General features: G+C 45.9%; 1 protein-coding gene across 1 annotated transcript in view; it reads left to right on the top strand.

Annotated features, from left to right (window-relative positions):
* The window catches only part of LOC121532286 (dystrophin-related protein 2), a 131,283-nt gene that overhangs the window by 61,059 nt on the left and 50,778 nt on the right, over window positions 1-19,446 (top strand). Inside the window, exons 8-12 of the mRNA XM_041838143.2 lie at window positions 2,947-3,025; window positions 4,067-4,127; window positions 7,743-7,804; window positions 11,900-11,974; window positions 15,558-15,762. Coding sequence (XP_041694077.1) covers window positions 2,947-3,025; window positions 4,067-4,127; window positions 7,743-7,804; window positions 11,900-11,974; window positions 15,558-15,762 — 482 coding nt within the window. The remainder of the gene's footprint in view (window positions 1-2,946; window positions 3,026-4,066; window positions 4,128-7,742; window positions 7,805-11,899; window positions 11,975-15,557; window positions 15,763-19,446) is intronic.

Genomic DNA, 19,446 nt, shown 5'->3' with positions numbered 1-19,446 from the left:
CTCACCTCAACATTGCCTCAGAATCCCCTCAACATTTCCTTCAACTATCCCTTCAACCACCCCATAATACCCTTGCTCATAACCTTGTGTTATATTAACTTCACTTCATCGGTGGTCATTGCAAAACCTCAACACAACTTCCCCACAACCTCAACTTTCCCACAACATCTCTTCAACCTCCATACAACCAATCCTCGTTTAACCTGATCTTCCATGGTTCACTTCATCTATGGTCTATCTGTGGTCATTGCACAAGGCATCTCAAATCACATCAAATCAAAGTGTATTCCTCACATGCACAGTAAACAGCACAGCAGGTGTAAACTGTATAGTGAAATGCTGACTTGAAAGCTCTCCTCAACAGTGCAGTACAAATATCAATATAAAACAAATTGGTCTCTTTATTCTGATAGTCCCATATAGATGATCTATAGATGGTCATACGATCAACAAACTATCTGTTGATAAGAAACTGCTTGCTAAGGTTACATTAGGGTTAATGCTAGGGTTAGGGTTAATGGATAGTTAGTTGAAATGTTGTTGACAGTTACTGAACATCTACAAATGATCTACTTGTAACTAACCAAGTGTTACCAAAAAATGTAAGGTCAAATACCATCTGACAGAGTTTCTGGCAGTGTTTCTGACAGAGTTTCTGACAGAGTTTTTGACAGTTTTTTGCAGTATGACTCAGTGTGTGTGGTTTTACACCAGGAATCAGCAAGTAAAGCAGTGCTCTGATAAGAAAATACATATTTTCTCTCTCTCTCAATCCTCCTCTCTCTCTTGTATTTATGAACTTTTATTTATTCAGGGGAACCCAACTGAGACCAGTGTCTCTCATTTACAATGGTGCCCTGAGGACATAAATTACATCAATACAGCAACAACAACAAGATAACAACTACAAGACAGCTATAAATACATTACATCAGGTTATTACAAGTTATAATAATCAATTGAAACAACTGTACACTTCAGTGAACTCATTTAACAACAGTTTTAAACTGCTCTATTGGCACCAGGGAATGTTTTCTAAGGTATTCCATAATTGTGGTGCATTAAAAATAAAGGCGGATTTACCTAACTTTATGGAGACAAGCAGGACCTCAAGAGTTAACCAACCCTGCGAACAGATTGGGTATCTCATGTTTTTATATTTCAACAGGGAAGTGAGGTATGTTGGAAGCTTGTGGAGCAGAGCTTTGTAAATAAGAAGGGAGTAATGAAGTGATCTACGGGACTTTAGTGAGGTCCAGCCAACCTTCTGATACAGGATGCAGTGATGAGTATTAAAACTGTCACTTGTAGTAAAGTGAAGGGCGCTACGGTAGACGGCATCCAAAGGTTCAAGAGTGGTGGCTGCTGGTGTCACCATATTTATGAACTGGCAGGAAATCTTTCTCTCTGTACAATCTCTCAATTTAATAATTCAATTCAGTGATTAGTCTGTTGCCAAAGCAAGAACAATGCAACATTTTGAATGCTCCCCCCTCCCTCTCTCCCTCTCTCCCTCTCGCTCTCCCTCTCTCTCTCCCTCTCCCTCTCCCTCTCCCCCTATCCCTCTCCCCCTCTCCCTCTCCCTCTCTCCCCCTCCCTCTCTCCCCCCCTCTCTCTCCCTTTCCCTCTCCCTCCCTCTCTCTCTCTCTCTCTCTCTCTCTCTCTCTCTCTTCCTTCTCTCATTCTCCTGTTGAATAATGTGATGCTAAATGCTAAATCCATGTCATTTGAGTAACATCTGTTATTGCTGCTCTGTCTCCAGTGACACAGATGTAATGCATTTTCAAGGCTGATTCTCTAATATTTTTGGTCTTGAATAATTTAGTCATGCTGCTGCGGGTGAGATAACCTCCGTTAGCCTAGCAGTCTAGCGGTAGAAGAGATAGATGGTGGTGCGCTGCAGAGTTGGCACAGTCATCTCCACGCCGCATTCAAACTGGTCCAAATTAGTCCAAAGCAATCTACGTACGAATTGAGTGCTTCCTGCTCAGCCATGTGTTTGTTGAGCGGTGGTAATGTTCTCCTCTCCATAACACTAACTTCTCATCACAGCTCGTTGGGCTTGCCTGTCCTAGAAGTACCTAGGGATAACTGTGCCTCTCTCTCTCTCTCTCTCTCTCTCTCTCTCTCTCTCTCTCTCTCTCTCTCTCTCTCTCTCTCTCTCTCTCTCTCTCTCTCTCTCTCTCTCTCTCTCTCTCTCTCTCTCTCTCTCTCTCTCTCTCTCTCTCTCTCTCTCTCTCTCTCTCTCTCTCTCTCTCTCTCTCTCTCTCTCTCTCTGTGTGTGTGAGTGGATTTAGTGCCCTTTGTTTGTGGAGATGTTTCGACATCCTCTGACAATGATTTATAAACTGAATCGAATACCTTGTAAATAAACCAGGATTAGTCCTCAACAAATCCCTTTTGGGACAGCCACATTGACAAAACACAACGTACAGAGACAATGAATGGCACAACTTATTTTCATCAACTCAAATCCCTCTGGATTGTGATGTGTGTATGCGTCCACTTTCCCCATACCTCCGCCCCCACACCTCTATTCCCGCTTACTGTGAAATGACTGTCCTCATTTGAACAGAGCTGAACAGAACAGAGTAGATTCTGTGTCGTCTTTCCCTACCTGATGCTCTTCAAAGTGCTAAGGCAAGGTGGCAGGGGAGGTAGGGGTGGCAGGGGAGGTAGGGGAGGTAGGGGTGGCAGGGCAGGTAGGGGTGGCAGGGGAGACAGGGGTGGCAGGGGAGGCAGGGGTGACAGGGGAGGTAGCACTATCTAATTGCCAAATGAAGGATGAGGAGGGGAGAGGGAGGGAGGAGGGGTGGGTGTGTATGTAGGGGGTATGAGACAAGATGGAGACGGTTCCATGATTCTCTTTGATTTCGCCCCTGCTGTGTGTGTGTGTGTGTGTGTGTATACGTGTAATGTAATGTAAATATGTGTGTCTCCTCGCAGGGCTCCATTGAAGAGCGTCTGAAGCAGCTGCAGGATGCTCACAGAGACTTTGGCCCTGGATCCCAGCACTTCCTGTCCAGTAAGGGCTCCTCTCCCTTCATTTAAAGTTGGCACCGGGGTGCTGTAACATGCTGTGCCATGCCTGTATAGGGGCTGGGGGGAGGAGGGGGTGGGAGGCTGAAAATTAGGATGGGTTGGGGGGTTATAGGAGGGAAGAGGGTTAGAACATGGTTGGTCACAGTGTGAGGTTGTGTGTGAGGCTGTGTGAGGCTGTGTGAGGCTGTTTGAGGCTGTGGTGTCTGGGTCGGGGGTAGAGTGGGCAGGCTTTGTACCATAATCCCCCACTGAGTCACAGCAGCAGTAGTGAGATAGAGATGGTTCCGTGATTCTCTTTGATTGTTTTGATTTTGCCCATGCTGTGTGGGTGTGTGTGTGTGCATATGTGCTGCTCTGTGATCGTGGTATAATATTAAAAGGGAACTCCTGCCGTCCTCAGTCCCCCCCAGCTCTGCTACAGTCACGCTGTGTAAGGACTGTCACGCTGCTGGGGCTGAGCTGGGGCTGAGCTGGTTCTCCCCGCCTGTGTGTGTTTGCGTGTGTGTGTGTGTGTGTAAAGGTGTGTAGATGCCTCACCGAGTACTGTGTCCACGTCCGAGTACAGTGTCCACGTCTGTGTGTCCCCGCGCGTCTCCCTTTACCTCCCATCCGTTCCAGTCTAGCCTATTCCAGTCCCAGCTAGCTTTGCCCCTCTAGCTAAGCTTACAGCTAAAATGCTACATTGACCGGGTGTGTGACTCCTTCACCTCTCATTTTCCATTGGCCTTTACCAACAGTAATCCTTTCTGGGACACAAAAGGCTGTGTTTACCGTTTCAGCTTTAGTCCACCTATTATGTACTGCGCTCTCCCTCTGAATGGTCACAGACTGTCTGGATCGACGTGGCCCACGTCCCAAATGGCACCCTATTCCCTATATAGTGCACTACTCTTGACCACAGCCCTATGGGGAATAGGCCCTAAATAGGGAATAGGGTGCCATTTGGGACGTGAACATGGTCAGTGGTTATGTGCAAATGGCTTTTCATGCTTGATGTGCCTTAGCGATTGATTTTCCCTTACAGGTTCAGTGCAGATTCCCTGGGAACGTGCCATCTCTCCAAACAAAGTGCCCTACTACATCAAGTAAGTCTAACTGGGATATAAAAAAAGTATTGAGTCACTGTTAAGATGGCAGTATTGAGTTACCAGGAGAAGACACATTCATAAGGTATCCCTAGGAGAACAAAATCGAGCTAAGCCCCTCGCTGACCACTTATCTATTTACTTCATCAATGCTACATCCCGCTGGCTGGACTGTGTTTATCTTTCAGCTCTGAGGTGTCTCTGTGTGTGTGTGTGTGTGTGTGTGTGTGTTTGTGTACTGTGTGTGAGTGTGTGTGTTTTGTCAGCGTATCTCTTTTACAAACGGGTGTATTTATTTTCTTATTCACTGCTGTTAGCCCTCATGCCCCCCCCTTATGGGCTGTGTAACTGTGCCACTGGAGGGGAATATCTGACGGGCACTCTGTTGGGCACCTAATCAATCCAACAGTCTCATACAGGTAATGACGGGCGTTGGAGTGGCCCCCGGGTCCTGGCAAATTTCCTGCTTGGGGCTCGCTCATTTATTTAGCTGAGCTCGTCAATTATTTATTGGCTATCGTTTTTTCCCATGGTACATTTTCCTTTTCCTGCACTGCTCCTTGTACTAGGGGCTGGGAAGGTGGAGTGCTAGGATAGGTTGTCTGTTTAATGACGTGTAGAGACAGTAGCAGCTCTCTGTGTGAAACCTCAAACATGGCCGCCATACAGTGCATTCGGAAAGTATTCAGACCCCTTCACTTTTTCCACATTTTGTTACGTTAAAGCCTTATTCTAAAATTGATTAAATTGTATTTTTTCCCCTCATCAATCTACAAACAAAACCCCATAATGACAAAGCAAATACAGGTTTTTAGAAATGTTTGCAAATGTAAAGAAATAAAGAAAATGAAATATCATATTTACTTAGCTCCGTCAGAGCAGTAGGGCTGTAGCCGGTGCACAGTGAGGAGTGAATGTAGTCCTACTGTCTGATTGCTGCTGTGTGTCTGAGCTTTACAGGTCCATAAGCTCATAGTTGGAAACAACTGAAGAGTTTATTTCCTAAACGCTACATCCACCAATTTTTTTCACAGTTGTGTTTTTTCATCAGAAATGATTGTTTATAGGTACCTTCATGTGTGTGTAAAATATTAATGTTCTCAGCTTTTTTTATTAATAGATTTTAGATGTGTATGAAAATGTTTTTTATTTGTTGCAAACCGATATATATCCATTGTTTAGCTGGAATGGAATGTTCGTATCCTATGTATTTGATGTGATACAGTGGGGAATTTTTTTATTTAGTCAGCCACCAATTGTGCAAGTTCTCCCACTTAAAAAGATGAGAGAGGCCTGTAATTTTCATCATAGGTACACGTCAACTATGACAGACAAAATGAGAATTTTTTTTCCAGAAAAATACATTGTAGGATTTTTAATGAATTTATTTGCAAATGATGGTGGAAAATAAGTATTTGGTCAATAACAAAAGTTTCTCAATACTTTGTTATATACCCTTTGTTGGCAATGACACAGGTCAAACGTTTTCTGTAAGTCTTCACAAGGTTTTCACACACTGTTGCTGGTATTTTGGCCCATTCCTCCATGCAGATCTCCTCTAGAGCAGTGATGTTTTGGGGCTGTCGCTGGGCAACACAGACTTTCAACTCCCTCCAAAGATTTTCTATGGGGTTGAGATCTGGAGACTGGCTAAGCCACTCCAGGACCTTGAAATGCTTCTTACGAAGCCACTCCTTCGTTGCCCGGGCGGTGTGTTTGGGATCATTGTCATGCTGAAAGACCCAGCCACGTTTCATCTTCAATGCCCTTGCTGATGGAAGGAGGTTTTCACTCAAAATCTCACGATACAGGGCCCCATTCATTCTTTCCTTTACACGGATCAGTCGTCCTGGTCCCTTTGCAGAAAAACAGCCCCAAAGCATGATGTTTCCACCCCCATGCTTCACGGTAGGTATGGTGTTCTTTGGATGCAACTCAGCATTCTTTGTCCTCCAAACACGACAAGTTGAGTTTTTACCAAAAAGTTATATTTTGGTTTCATCTGACCATATGACATTCTCCCAATCCTCTTCTGGATCATCCAAATGCACTCTAGCAAACTTCAGACGGGCCTGGACATGTACTGGCTTAAGTAGGGGGACACGTCTGGCACTGCAGGATTTGAGTCCCTGGCGGCGTAGTGTGTTACTGATGGTAGGCTTTGTTACTTTGGTCCCAGCTCTCTGCATGTCATTCACTAGGTCCCCCCGTGTGGTTCTGGGATTTTTGCTCACCGTTCTTGTGATCATTTTGACCCCACGGGGTGAGATCTTGCGTGGAGCCCCAGATCGAGGGAGATTATCAGTGGTCTTGTATGTCTTCCATTTCCTAATAATTGCTCCCACAGTTGATTTCTTCAAACCAAGCTGCTTACCTATTGCAGATTCAGTCTTCCCAGCCTGGTGCAGGTCTACAATATTGTTTCTGGTGTCCTTTGACAGCTCTTTGGTCTTGGCCATAGTGGAGTTTGGAGTGTGACTGTTTGAGGTTGTGGACAGGTGTCTTTTATACTGATAACAAGTTCAGACAGGTGCCATTAATACAGGTAACGAGTGGAGGACAGAGGAGCCTCTTAAAGAAGAAGTTACAGGTCTGTGAGAGCCAGAAATCTTGCTTGTTTGTAGGTGACCAAATACTTATTTTCCACCATAATTTGCAAATAAATTCATAAAAACTCCTACAATGTGATTTTCTGGAGAAAAAAAAGCTCAATTTGTCTGTTATAGTTGACGTGTACCTATGATGAAAATTACAGGCCTCTCTCATCTTTTTAAGTGGGAGAACTTGCACAATTGGTGGCTGACTAAATACTTTTTTTCTCCACTGTATGTGGTTGTCTCACCTACAGCAGCTATCTTAAGATGAGTGCTCTTACTGTGAGTCGCTCTGGATAAGAGCTAAATTACTAAAATGTCAAACTTAAATGTTTTACATACAGATCTCTTTTTAAAATTATTATTATTAAATATTTTGTCATTTAGCAGACGCTCTTATCCAGAGCAACTTACTTTTCTTTTTTTCATACTGGCCCCCCGTGGGAATCGAACCCACAACCCTGGAGTTGCAAGCGCCATGCTCTACCAACTGAGCTACACGGGACTATATCATTTGTACATTTCTTTATAAAAAAATGTAATTTGTTACATTTGACTGTGTAAAATCTAGCAGTTCTACTTATTTCTCTGAGAGTGAGGCGGATATATAGCATTTGCAAAAAATACATGATAATTTGTCTCTCTGAAATCAAACCATCAAGTGATAGATTTTAAACAAATACATGTCTGTCATTGAACAACCCCATGCCATGATTAGACAGTGAAAAAACACACCAGTCTCTTTCATAATTTCTTTAAACAATAAAAGCTAATTTACCAACATTTCTGAAAATGGATAAATAGCGTTTTGGAATGAAACTCTTCAACTTCAAACTCTACTTTCTCCTTTGTAACCCTCTTTACTCTTGTCTAACTATGTCCTCCCTCTCCTCCCTCTCTCCCTCTCTCCCCTCTCCCTTCCTCCTCCATCTCCTCCCTCTCCTCCCTCTCTCCCCTCTCCCTTCCTCCTCCCTCTCCTCCCTCTCCTTCCTCTCTCCCCTCTTCCTTCCTCCTCCCTCAGCCATCAGGCCCAGACGACGTGCTGGGATCATCCAAAGATGACGGAGCTGTACCAGGCGCTGGGTAAGACAAAGACAATGAAAGAGTTAGGACCTTACCGGGCACCTCCGCAGGGGCCTCCAGAGGCCCACAGGGGCCCCGCCACCATCACCCCATACCTCATGAAGGGCCCATATTTCAGACACCCGCAGAGACCGACGACACCATTCTCATTAACCTGCGGGAACAATTTGACGGCTCTGTGATTGCTTTTGCCTGCATTTTAATAAATTCTTATTTACCAGCATCGGGTGGCTTTTGGGGGGGGGTTGTCCAGACACACACATAGGCATGGAGGGAGTGGCATTATGTAGCAACAGGGCCCCTGCTAATGACTCACTGATGGGCTGATAAACACAGGGAAGATGAGGGCAGACGAGTAGGATGTCCTTGCCAACATTTATAAAGTTTGGACACATCTACTCATTGCAGGGTTTTTCTTTATTTTTACTATTTTCTACATTGTAGAATAATAGTGAAGACATCAAAACTACGGAATAACACATATGGAATCATGTAGTAACCAAAAAAGTGTTAAACAAATGAAAATATATTTTATATTTGAAATTCTTCAAAAAGCCACCCTTTGCCTTGATGACAGCTTTGCACATTCTTGGCACTGCTCTCTCTCTCTCTCTCTCTCTCTCTCTCTCTCTCTCTCTCTCTCTCTATCTCTCAATTCAATTTCAATTCAATTTCAATTTCAATTCAATTTCAATTTAAGGGCTTTATTGGCATGGGAAACGTGTGTTAACATTGCCAAAGCAAGTGAAGTAGATAGTAAACAAAAGTGAAATAAACAATAAATATTAACAGTAAACATTACACTCAGAAGTTTCAAAAGAATAAAGACATTTCAAATGTCATATAATGTATATATACAGTGTTGTAACAATGTGCAAATAGTTAAAGTACAAATGGGAAAATAAATAAACATAAATATGGGTTGTATTTACAATGGTGTTTGTTCTTCACTGGTTGCCCTTTTCTTGTGGCAACAGGTCACAAATCTTGCAGCTGTGATGGCACACTGTGGTTTTTCACCCAGTAGATAAGGGAGTTTATCAAAATTGGGTTTGTTTTCGAATTCTTTGTGGATCGCTGTAATCTGAGGGAAATATGTGTCTCTAATATGGTCATACATTTGGCAGGAGGTTAGGAAGTGCAGCTCAGTTTCCACCTCATTTTGTGGGCAGTGTGCACATAGCCTGTCTTCTCTTGAGAGCCAGGTCTGCCTACGGCGGCCTATCTCAATAGCAAGGCTATGCTCACTGAGTCTGTACATAGTCAAAGCTTTCCTTAAGTTTGGGTCAGTCACAGTGGTCAGGTATTCTGCCACTGTGTACTCTCTGTTTAGGGCCAAATAGCATTCTAGTTTGCTGTTTTTTTGTTTGTTCTTTCCAATGTGTCAAGTAATTATCTTTTTGTTTTCTCATGATTTGGTTGGGTCTAGTTGTGTTGTTGTTGTTGTTGTCCTGGGGCTGTGTGGGGTCTGTTTGTGTTTGTGAACAGAGCCCCAGGACAAGCTTACTTAGGGGACTCTTCTCCAAGTTCATCTCTCTGTAGGTGATGGCTTTGTTATGGAAGGTTTGGGAATCGCTTCCTTTTAAGTGGTTATAGAATTTAACGGCTCTTTTCTTGATTTTGATAATTAGCGGGTATTGGCCTAATTCTGCTCTGCATGCATTATTTGGTGTTTTACGTTGTACACGGAGGATGTTTTTGCAGAATTCTGCATGCAGAGTCTCAATTTGGTGTTTGTCCCATTTTGTGAATTCTTGGTTGGTGAGCGGACCCCAGACCTCAGAACCATAAAGGGCAATGGGTTCTATAACTGATTCAAGTATTTTTAGCCAGATCCTAATTGGTATGTCAAATTTTATGTTCCTTTTGATGGCATAGAAGGCCCTTCTTGCCTTGTCTCTCAGATCGTTCACAGCTTTGTGGAAGTTACCTGTTTAGGCCGAGGTATGTATAGTTTTTTGTGTGCTCTAGGGCAACGGTGTCTAGATGGAATTTGTATTTGTGGTCCTAGCAACTGGACCTTTTTTGGAACACCATTATTTTTGTCTTACTGAGATTTACTGTCAGGGCCCAGGTCTGACAGAATCTGTGCAGAAGATCTAGGTGCTGCTGTAGGCCCTGCTTGGTTGGTGACAGAAGCACCAGATCATCAGCAAACAGAAGACATTTGACTTCAGATTCTAGTATGGTGAGGCCGGGTGCTGCAGACTGTTCTAGTGCCCTCGCCAATTCGTTGATATATATGTTGAAGAGGGTGGGGCTTAAACTGCATCCCTGTCTCACCCCATGGCCCTGTGGAAAGAAATGTGTGTGTTTTTTGCCAATTTTAACCGCACACTTGTTGTTTGTGTACATGGATTTTATAATGTTGTATGTTTTTCCCCCAACCCCACTTTCCATCAATTTGTATAGCAGACCCTCATGCCAAATTGAGTCAAAAGCTTTTTTGAAATCAACAAAGCATGAGAAGACTTTGCCTTTGTTTTGGTTTGTTTGTTTGTCAATTAGGGTGTGCAGGGTGAATACGTGGTCTGTCGTACGGTAATTTGGTAAAAAGCCAATTTGACATTTGCTCAGTACATTGTTTTCACTGAGGAAATGAACTAGTCTGCTGTTAATGATAATGCAGAGGATTTTCCCAAGGTTGCTGTTGACGCATATCCCACGGTAGTTATTGGGGTCAAATTTGTCTCCACTTTTGTGGATTGGGGTGATCAGTCCTTGGTTCCAAATATTGGAGAAGATGCCAGAGCTAAGGATGATGTTAAAGAGTTTAAGTATAGCTAATTTAAATTTGTGGTCTGTATATTTTATCATTTCATTGAGGATACCATCAACACCACAGGACTTTTTGGGTTGGAGGGTTTGTATATTGTCCTGTAGTTCATTCAATGTAATTGGAAAATCCAGTGGGTTCTGGTAGTCTTTAATAGTTGTTTCTAAGATTTGCATTTGATCATGTATATTTTTTTGCTGTTTGTTCTCTGTTATAGGGCCAAAAAGATTGGAGAAGTGGTTTACCCATACATCTCCGTTTTGGATAGATAGCTCTTCGTGTTGTTGTTTGTTTAGTGTTTTCCAATTTTCCCAGAAGTGGTTAGAGTCTATGGATTCTTCAATTACATTGAGCTGATTTCTGACATGCTGTTCCTTCTTTTTCCGTAGTGTATTTCTGTATTGTTTTAGTGATTCACCATAGTGAAGGCGTAGGCTCAGGTTTTCTGGGTCTCTATGTTTTTGGTTGGATAGGTTTCTCAATTTCTTTCTTAGGTTTTTGCATTCTTCATCAAACCATGTATCACTGTTATTACTTTTCTTTGGTTTTCTGTTAGAGATTTTTTGATTTGATAGGGAAGCTGAGAGGTCAAATATACTGTTTAGGTTTTCTACTGCCAAGTTTACACCTTCACTATTACAGTGGAACGTTTTGACCAGGAAGTTGTCTAGAATGGATTGAATTTGTTGTTTCCTAATTGTTCTTTGGTAGGTTTCAACACTACTTTCCTTCCATCTATAGAATTTCTTAATATTATTCAGTTATTTTGGCTTTGATGCCTCATGATTGAGTATTGCTCTGTTCAAGTAGACTGTGATTTTGCTGTGGTCTGATAGGGGTGTCAGTGGGCTGACTGTGAACGCTCTGAGAGACTCTGGGTTGAGGTCAGTGATAAAGTAGTCTACAGTACTACTGCCAAGAGATGAGCTATAGGTGTACCTACCATAGGAGTCCCCTCGAAGCCTACCATTGACTATGTACATACCCAGTGTGCGACAGAGCTGCAGGAGTCGTGACCCATTTTTGTTGGTTATGTTGTCGTAGTTGTGCCTAGGGGGGCATATGGGGGAGGGAATGCTGTCACCTCCAGGTAGGTGTTTGTCCCCCTGTGTGCTGAGGGTGTCAGGTTCTTGTCCAGTTCTGAGCTCTCTCTCTCTCTCTCTCTCTCTCTCTCTCTCTCTCTCTCTCTCTCTCTCAATTTAATTTCAATTCTCTCTCTCTCTCTCTCTCTCTCTCTCTCTCTCTCTCTCTCTCTCTCTCTCTCTCTCTCCCTATCTCCCTATCTCCCTCTCTTTCTCCATCTCTCCTTTCCTCATTAGCGGATCTGAACAATATCAAGTTCTCAGCGTACCGGACAGCCATGAAGCTGCGGCGGGTGCAGAAGGCTCTGAGATGTACGTATTGTGTTTGTCATGCAGGATAATTAAATTAATTAATTGGCCCAATTGAGTTACATGAGGGGAGGCAATTAGCCAAGGTCATGTGGATGAGTGAGGCATAAACATGAGTCACCTCCAGGACCCAGCATAGTAGCTTTATCTTCCACAGTCCAGACGTCTCCTCCTCTCCTCTCCTCCCTCCCTTCCCCACTGCCCTCTGGCTCCCCCTGACCCTGAGTTAGCCCTGCGGCCACGCTTTGCCACAGGCGGCTGCTCACATCCTTTTTCATGCTCTCTCCATTCACGCTCTCGCTTTCTCTCCGTTCAACTCTCCACCCCTCTCCGTCCCTCCGACACGGTAAAATGGCCTGCGAAAGCACAGCATGAACGCACTGCTGAAAACGCTATACCTCTCTCTCTCTCTCTCTCTCTCTCTCTCTCTCTCTCTCTCTCTCTCTCTCTCTCTCTCTCTCTCTCTCTACCTCTCTATTTTTCCCTCTCTAGCCCTCCTCATCGTGTGCTGGTCTGCTAGTCCGTGTCATTAGGATAGTTTATTGCCAGGCTGCCATAGTAACTACCAAGTCTCTCTCTCTCTCTCTCTCTCTCTCTCTCTCTCTCTCTCTCTCTCTCTCTCTCTCTCTCTCTCTCTCTCTCTCTTTCTCTTTCTCTCTCTCTCTCTCTCTTTCAGGGTTGGGAGAGGAGAGGAGATGTCTCTCTCTGTCTCCCTTCCTCTCTCTCAGTATGGATTGAGGAAGGCTCTATAAAAGCACTTCTAAAATGCCTAGAAGTGTCTCCTCTCTGAAACCTAACCCACTCCAGCCATGTCCTCTCCCCTCCCAACCCTAACCCACTCCAGCCATGTCATCTCCCCTCCCAACCCTAACCCACTCCAGCCATGTCCTCTCCCCTCCCAACCCTAACCCACTCCAGCCATGTTTTCTCCCCTCCCAAACCTAACCCACTCCAGCCATGTCCTCTCCCTCCCAACCCTAACCCACTCCAGCCATGTCCTCTCCCTCCCAAACCTAACCCACTCCAGCCATGTCCTCTCCCCCTCCCAACGCTAACCCACTCCAGCCATGTCCTCTCCCCTCCCAACCCTAACCCACTCCAGCCATGTCCTCTCCCCTCCCAACCCTAACCCACTCCAGCCATGTCCTCTCCCCTCCCAACCCTAACCCACTCCAGCCATGTCCTCTCCCCTCCCAACCCTAACTCGCTCCAGCCATGTCCTCTCCCCTCCCAACCCTAACCCACTCCAGCCATGTCCTCTCCCCTCCCAACCCTAACCCACTCCAGCCATGTCCTCTCCCCTCCCAACCCTAACCCACTCCAGCCATGTCCTCTCCCCTCCCAACCCTAACCCACTCCAGCCATGTCCTCTCCCCTCCCAACGCTAACCCACTCCAGCCATGTCCTCTCCCCTCCCAACCCCTAACCCACTCCAGCCATGTCCTCTCCCCTCCCAACCCTAACCCGCTCCAGCCATGTCCTCTCCCCTCCCAACCCTAACTCACTCCAGCCATGTCCTCTCCCCTCCCAACCCTAACCCGCTCCAGCCATGTCCTCTCCCCTCCCAACCCTAACCCACTCCAGCCATGTCCTCTCCCCTCCCAACCCTAACCCACTCCAGCCATGTCCTCTCCCCTCCCAACCCTAACCCACTCCAGCCATGTCCTCTCCCCTCCCAACCCTAACCCACTCCAGCCATGTCCTCTCCCTCCCAACCCTAACCCACTCCAGCCATGTCCTCTCCCCTCCCAACCCCTAACCCACTCCAGCCATGTCCTCTCCCCTCCCAACGCTAACCCACTCCAGCCATGTCCTCTCCCCTCCCAACCCTAACCCGCTCCAGCCATGTCATCTCCCCTCCCAACCCTAACCCACTCCAGCCATGTCCTCTCCCCTCCCAACCCTAACCCACTCCAGCCATGTCATCTCCCCTCCCAACCCCTAACCCACTCCAGCCATGTCCTCTCCCTCCCAACCCTAACCCGCTCCAGCCATGTCATCTCCCCCTCCCAACCCTAACCCACTCCAGCCATGTCCTCTCCCCTCCCAACCCTAACCCACTCCAGCCATGTCCTCTCCCCTCCCAACCCTAACCCACTCCAGCCATGTTTTCTCCCCTCCCAAACCTAACCCACTCCAGCCATGTCATCTCCCTCCCAACCCTAACCCACTCCAGCCATGTCCTCTCCCCTCCCAACCCTAACCCACTCCAGCCATGTCATCTCCCCTCCCAACCCTAACCCACTCCAGCCATGTCCTCTCCCCTCCCAACCCTAATCCACTCCAGCCATGTTTTCTCCCCTCCCAAACCTAACCCACTCCAGCCATGTCCTCTCCCCTCCCAACCCTAACCCACTCCAGCCATGTCCTCTCCCCTCCCAAACCTAACCCACTCCAGCCATGTCCTCTCCCCTCCCAACGCTAACCCACTCCAGCCATGTCCTCTCCCCTCCCAACGCTAACCCACTCCAGCCATGTCCTCTCCCCTCCCAACCCTAACTCGCTCCAGCCATGTCCTCTCCCCTCCCAACCCTAACCCACTCCAGCCATGTCCTCTCCCCTCCCAACCCTAACCCACTCCAGCCATGTCCTCTCCCCTCCCAACGCTAACCCACTCCAGCCATGTCCTCTCCCCTCCCAACCCTAACCCACTCCAGCCATGTCCTCTCCCCTCCCAACCCTAACCCACTCCAGCCATGTCCTCTCCCCCCCCACCATAACCCACTACAGCCATGTCCTCTCCCCTCCCAACGCTAACCCACTCCAGCCATGTCCTCTCCCTCCCAACCCCTAACCCGCTCCAGCCATGTCCTCTCCCCTCCCAACGCTAACCCACTCCAGCCATGTCCTCTCCCCTCCCAACGCTAACCCACTCCAGCCATGTCCTCTCCCCTCCCAACCCTAACCCACTCCAGCCATGTTTTCTCCCCTCCCAAACCTAACCCACTCCAGCCATGTCCTCTCCCCTCCCAACCCTAACCCACTCCAGCCATGTCCTCTCCCCTCCCAAACCTAACCCACTCCAGCCATGTCCTCTCCCCTCCCAACGCTAACCCACTCCAGCCATGTCCTCTCCCCTCCCAACCCTAACTCGCTCCAGCCATGTCCTCTCCCCTCCCAACCCTAACCCACTCCAGCCATGTCCTCTCCCTCCCAACCCTAACCCACTCCAGCCATGTCCTCTCCCCTCCCAACCCTAACTCGCTCCAGCCATGTCCTCTCCCCTCCCAACCCTAACCCACTCCAGCCATGTCCTCTCCCCTCCCAACCCTAACCCACTCCAGCCATCTCCTGTGCTCTGCCACCTCATTATCTCCCTATCCAATCACATCTGTCATTAGAGGACACCCTTTTATGTTCAGTTCTCTGCCCAGCCTGGGATGGCCATTCAAATTAGTTTGGGTTGGCGCCTTCGCAACATCTGTCAGCGCTTAAGTGGGGGGAAAAGGTGAATAAGCATTCTCTCCTTCACTCTCCTGTCCCTGGTGGTTTGTGTGTGTGTGTGTTTGTGTGTGTGTCTGTGTGTGTGTGTGTGTGTGTGTGTGTGTGTGTGTGTGTGTGTGTGTGTGTGTGTGCGTCCATCCAGTGGATCTGCTGAGGCTGGTGAGTGTGGTGGACGTGTTCAGGGAGCAGGATCTGCAGCATGGGGAACATGTGATGGATGTGGTGGAGATGATCCATGCCCTGACCGGCCTGTACGAGAGACTGGAGGAGGAGAGGAGGGCCATCGTGGTCAACATCCCTCTCTGTGTGGACATGTGTCTCAACTGGCTGCTCAACGTCTACGACAGGTACTACTGACCACTACTGACCTTTAACCTTGGCCCCTGACCCTTTGACCCTAAACCTTACATGACCTCAACGAGACTAGGTCATGTGTTGCAACTGGCTGCTCAACGTCTACAACAGGTACTACTGACCACTGACCTTTAACCTTGCCCCCTTGCCCCCTGACCCTAAACCATACATGACCTCAACAAGACCAGGTCATGTTTTTTAACTGGCTGCTCAATGTGTCAATGTCTCTTGGACATCACTGAGGACACATAGCAACACATTACCTCACCTCATATTATCTTTGAGGGGTTGGACATTTGGGTTTAGACATAAAGTTTAATCCTCACCTAATTAGTGACTGTTCATGCCACTTGTGTTGTTAGCTACTTGTAAGTGCCACTCTAAAATACTATGTTCTAATGAACCAAATAACTCTGTTTTTGTCAGTTCTATTTCATATACAGCACTATTATATCTGGGACACTGCCATTGACATTACTGCCAATATACAGTACCAGTCAAAAGTTTGGACACACCTACTCATTCAAGGGTTCTTCTTTATTTTTAAAATTTTCTACATTGTAGAATAATAGTGAAGACATCAAAACAATGAAGTAACACATATGGAATCATGTAGTAACCCAAAAAGTGTTAAACAAATCAAAATATACAGTTGAAGTCGGACGTTTACATACACCTTAGCCAAATACAATTAAACTCAATTTTTCACAATTCCTGACATTTAATCCTAGTAAAAATTCTCTATTTTAGGTCAGTTAGGATCACCACTTTATTTTAAGAATGTGAAATGTCAGAATAATAGTAGAGAGAATGATTTATTTCAGCTTTTATTTATTTCATCACATTCCCAGTGGGTCAGAAGTTTACATACACTCAATTAGTATTTGGTAGCATTGCCTTTAAATTGTTTAACTTGGGTCAAACGTTTCGGGTAGCCTTCCACAAGCTTCCCACAATAAGTTGGGTGAATTTTGGCCCATTCCTCCTGACAGAGCTGGTGTAACTGAGTCAGGTTTGTAGGCCTCCTTGCTCGTACACATTTTTCAGTTCTGCCCACATATTTTCTATAGGATTGAGGTCAAGGCTTTGTGATGGCCACTCCAATAACTTGACTTGTTGTCCTTAAGCCATTTTGCCACAACTTTGGAAGTTTGCTTGGGGTCATTGTCCATTTGGAAGACCCATTTGCGACCAAGCTTTAACTTCCTGACTAATGTCTTGAGATGTTGCTTCAATATATCCACATAATTTTCCTTAATCATGATTCCATCTATTTTGTGAAGTGCACCAGTCCCTCCTGCAGCAAAGCACCCCCACAGCATGATGCTGCCACCCCCGTGCTTCACTGTTGGGATGTTGTTCTTCGGCTTGCAAGCCACCCCCAGTTTCCTCCAAACATAACGATGGTCATTATGGCCAAACAGTTCTATTTTTGTTTCATCAGACCAGAGGACATTTCTCCAAAAAGTACGATCTTTGTCCCCATATGCAGTTGCAAAACGTAGTCTGGCTTTTTTATGGCAGTTTTGGAGCAGTGGCTTCTTCCTTGCTGAGCGGCCTTTCAGGTTATGTCGATATAGGACTCGTTTTACTGTGGATATATATACTTTTGTACCTGTTTCCTCCAGCATCTTTACAAGGTCCTTTGCTGTTGTTCTGGGGTTGATTTGCACTTTTCGAACCAAAGTACGTTCATCTCTAGGAGACAGAATGCGTCTCCTTCCTGAGCGGTATGACGGCTGCGTGGTCCCATGGCGTTTATACTTGGCTAGGCCTTGAAATACATCCACAGGTACACCTCCAATTGACTGAAATTATGTCAATTAGCCTATCAGAAGCTTCTAAAGCCATGACATAATTTTCTGGACTTTTCCAAGCTGTTTAAAGGCAACCTAAGTGTATGTAAACTTCCGACTTCAACTGTATTTTATATTTGAGATTCTTCAAATAGTCACCCTTTGCCTTTATGACAGCTTTGCACACTCTTGGCATTCTCTCAACCAGCTTTTCCAACAGTCTTGAAGGAGTTCCCACATATGGTGAGCCACTGTTGGCTGCTTTTCCTTCACTCTGCCGTCCGATTCATCCCAAACCATCTCAATTGGGTTGAGGTCGGGGGATTGTGGAGGCCAGGTCATCTGATGCAGCACTCCATCACTCTGCTTATTGGTCAAATAGCCCTTACACAGCCTGGAGGTGTGTTGGGTCATTGTCCTGTAGAAAAACAAATGATAGTCCCACTGAGCCCAAACCAGATGGGATGGCGTATCACTGCAGAATGCTGTGGTAGCCATGCTGGTTAAGTGTGCCTTGAATTCTAAATAAATCACAGACAGTGTCACCAGCAAAGCACCCCCCACACCATAACACCTCCTCCTCCATGCTTTACGGTGGGAACTACACATGCGGAGATCATCCGTTCACCCACACCGCATCTCACAAAGACACGGCGGTTGGAACCACAAAGGACACATTTCCACCTGTCTAATGTCCATTGCTTGTGTTTCTTGGCCCAAGCAGGTATCTTCTTCTTATCGGTGTCCTTTAGTAGTGGTTTCTTTGCAGCAATTCAACCATGAAGGCCTGATTCACACAGTCCCCTCTGAACAGTTGTTGTTGAGATGTGTCTGTTACTTGAACTCTGTGAGGATTTATTTGGGCTGCAATTTCTGAGGCTGGTAACTGTAATGTACTTACCCTTTGCAGCAGAGGTAACTCTGGGGCTTCCATTCCTGTGGCGGTCCTCATGAGAACCAGTTTCATCATAGCGCTTGATGATTTTTGTGACTGCACTTGAAGAAACTTTCAAAGTTCTTGAAATGTTCCGTATTGACTGACCTTCATGTCTTAAAGTAATGATGGACTGTTGTTTATTTTTGCTTATTTGAGTTGTTCTTGCCATAATATGGACTTGGTCTTTTACCAAATAGGGCTATCTTCTTTATACCTTGTCACAACACAACTGATTGGCATTTAGAAGGAAAGAAATTCCACAAATTAACACCTTTTTGGTTACTACATGATTCCATATGTGTTATTTCATAGTTTTGATGTCTTCACTATTATTCTACAATGTAAAAAATAGCACAAATAAAGAAAAACCCTTGAATGAGTAGGTGTGTCCAAACTTTTGACTGGTAGTGTATATGTAACCTCTCACATATCCTTGGCCAAATTCACCCTGTCTCCACCTCGCAAGTATAAAACCCTTTTCCCACAATCAAGGACCATCACGCTCTGCTACTCCAGTGCTCTGATTGGTCGAGAGTCCTCTCAGCGGGGCGTCTCATTGGTGAAGTAGGCTGTGTGGCTGGGAGGCTGTGTCGTGAGTAAGATCACAAAGAGGCTATAGCTCAGTCAAGCTGGCTGACGTCCAATCAGGGCAACTGAGACCCAGTAGAAAGCATAAACAGTTTGATTCTGACTGCCTGTCTCTCTCTGCCAACTGCCAAGCCCTCCACAGAATCCGAGAGGCGCAATTTCCGGCGAACATGAAAAAAATAGAGAAAAAAGAAACAGCCCCATTGTTTTCTTAACGCCATACATTTATTTTGTGGCCCTTAGCTACCTGCTGCTAATGAGTGGAAATCAGCATTTTTATCCTCCACATACATTTCCTGTAATTGCTTTTTTATTTTCAGATAAATGCCGGGTGTGAATGTAAATGAGCTGAGCGT

This window comes from Coregonus clupeaformis, chromosome 2 (assembly GCF_020615455.1).
Source record: "Coregonus clupeaformis isolate EN_2021a chromosome 2, ASM2061545v1, whole genome shotgun sequence".
Taxonomy (NCBI): domain Eukaryota; kingdom Metazoa; phylum Chordata; class Actinopteri; order Salmoniformes; family Salmonidae; genus Coregonus; species Coregonus clupeaformis.
This window is presented reverse-complemented; position numbering and strand designations above follow the sequence as displayed.